The 908-nt window shown below is 57.4% G+C and overlaps 1 protein-coding gene across 1 annotated transcript in view; it reads left to right on the forward strand.

The window, feature by feature from the left end:
- Nucleotides 1-6: 6 nt before the first annotated feature.
- The window catches only part of ARL8B (ADP-ribosylation factor-like 8B), a 55,017-nt gene continuing 54,115 nt past the window's right edge, over nucleotides 7-908 (forward strand). The window contains exon 1 of the mRNA XM_010844131.1: nucleotides 7-135. Coding sequence (XP_010842433.1) covers nucleotides 13-135 — 123 coding nt within the window. The 5' untranslated portion in view covers nucleotides 7-12. The remainder of the gene's footprint in view (nucleotides 136-908) is intronic.

Genomic DNA, 908 nt, shown 5'->3' on the forward strand with positions numbered 1-908 from the left:
CCGGCCGCCATCATGCTGGCGCTCATCTCCCGCCTGCTGGACTGGTTCCGCTCGCTCTTCTGGAAGGAGGAGATGGAGCTGACGCTCGTGGGGCTGCAGTACTCGGGCAAGACCACCTTCGTCAATGTCATCGCGGTGAGTGCCCTCCCGCTTACCCTCCCGGGGCGCCGCAGCCCGCGAGTCCGGCCCGGCGTCTGCTCGAAGGCCGGGCGGTGGGGGGGGGGTGGGGGTCCCCTCAGCGCGGCGGGGCTCTTGGGAGTGTGCGTGTCGGGGGAGGGGGCAGCTGTGCTGGTCGCCTCCCCGAGCGTCAGGACGTGGAGTTTCCCGCGTGTTGGTGGCTGAAGTGTATCGGTGCGGTCGGCAGTTGAAGGGTTATTTCCATTTAGTCGTCTGCTTCCAAGCGCCGTGTCCTCGTCGCGGCCGGGGTTTGGAAAGGGTGTAATTGGCCTTGTCACATTTTTAAGGCGCTTGGGGGGTGGGGGTCTGGGATTTCCTTCGAGTTTGGTCTTTTCGGGCCGCTCAGGGGTTAACTTCAGCTTGTCACTTTCCTGAAGGGTGGGATTTGGCCAGTCCGTGTGTCCCGTGAGAAAGCCTAAAATAATTGAGATTGTCTCAACTAGCCACTCGGGACGGAGAGCACCATTGTGAGGAAAGCAGGGGACCAGTGTGGGTTCATCCCTCAATTCTTCGGGCAGCTTGTCTCGTGTTATTCAGTTAATTGGTTTTCTCACCCGTTCCCCGAGGGGCCGAGTAGATTGTGCTGCGTTCGCCGGTAAAGCTAAAGACAGACATTTCCAGCCAGTCCATAATAGTGCACAGCTTTTATTTTTTTAATTAATTTGTTTATTTGAAGTATAGTTGATTTACAAGTGCACAGCTTTTACAAAGCCAAGAAGTTGGGTGGGCGG

The sequence above is a fragment of the Bison bison genome, unplaced genomic scaffold, assembly GCF_000754665.1.
Source record: "Bison bison bison isolate TAMUID 2011002044 unplaced genomic scaffold, Bison_UMD1.0 scf7180017864194, whole genome shotgun sequence".
NCBI classification, from domain to species: domain Eukaryota; kingdom Metazoa; phylum Chordata; class Mammalia; order Artiodactyla; family Bovidae; genus Bison; species Bison bison.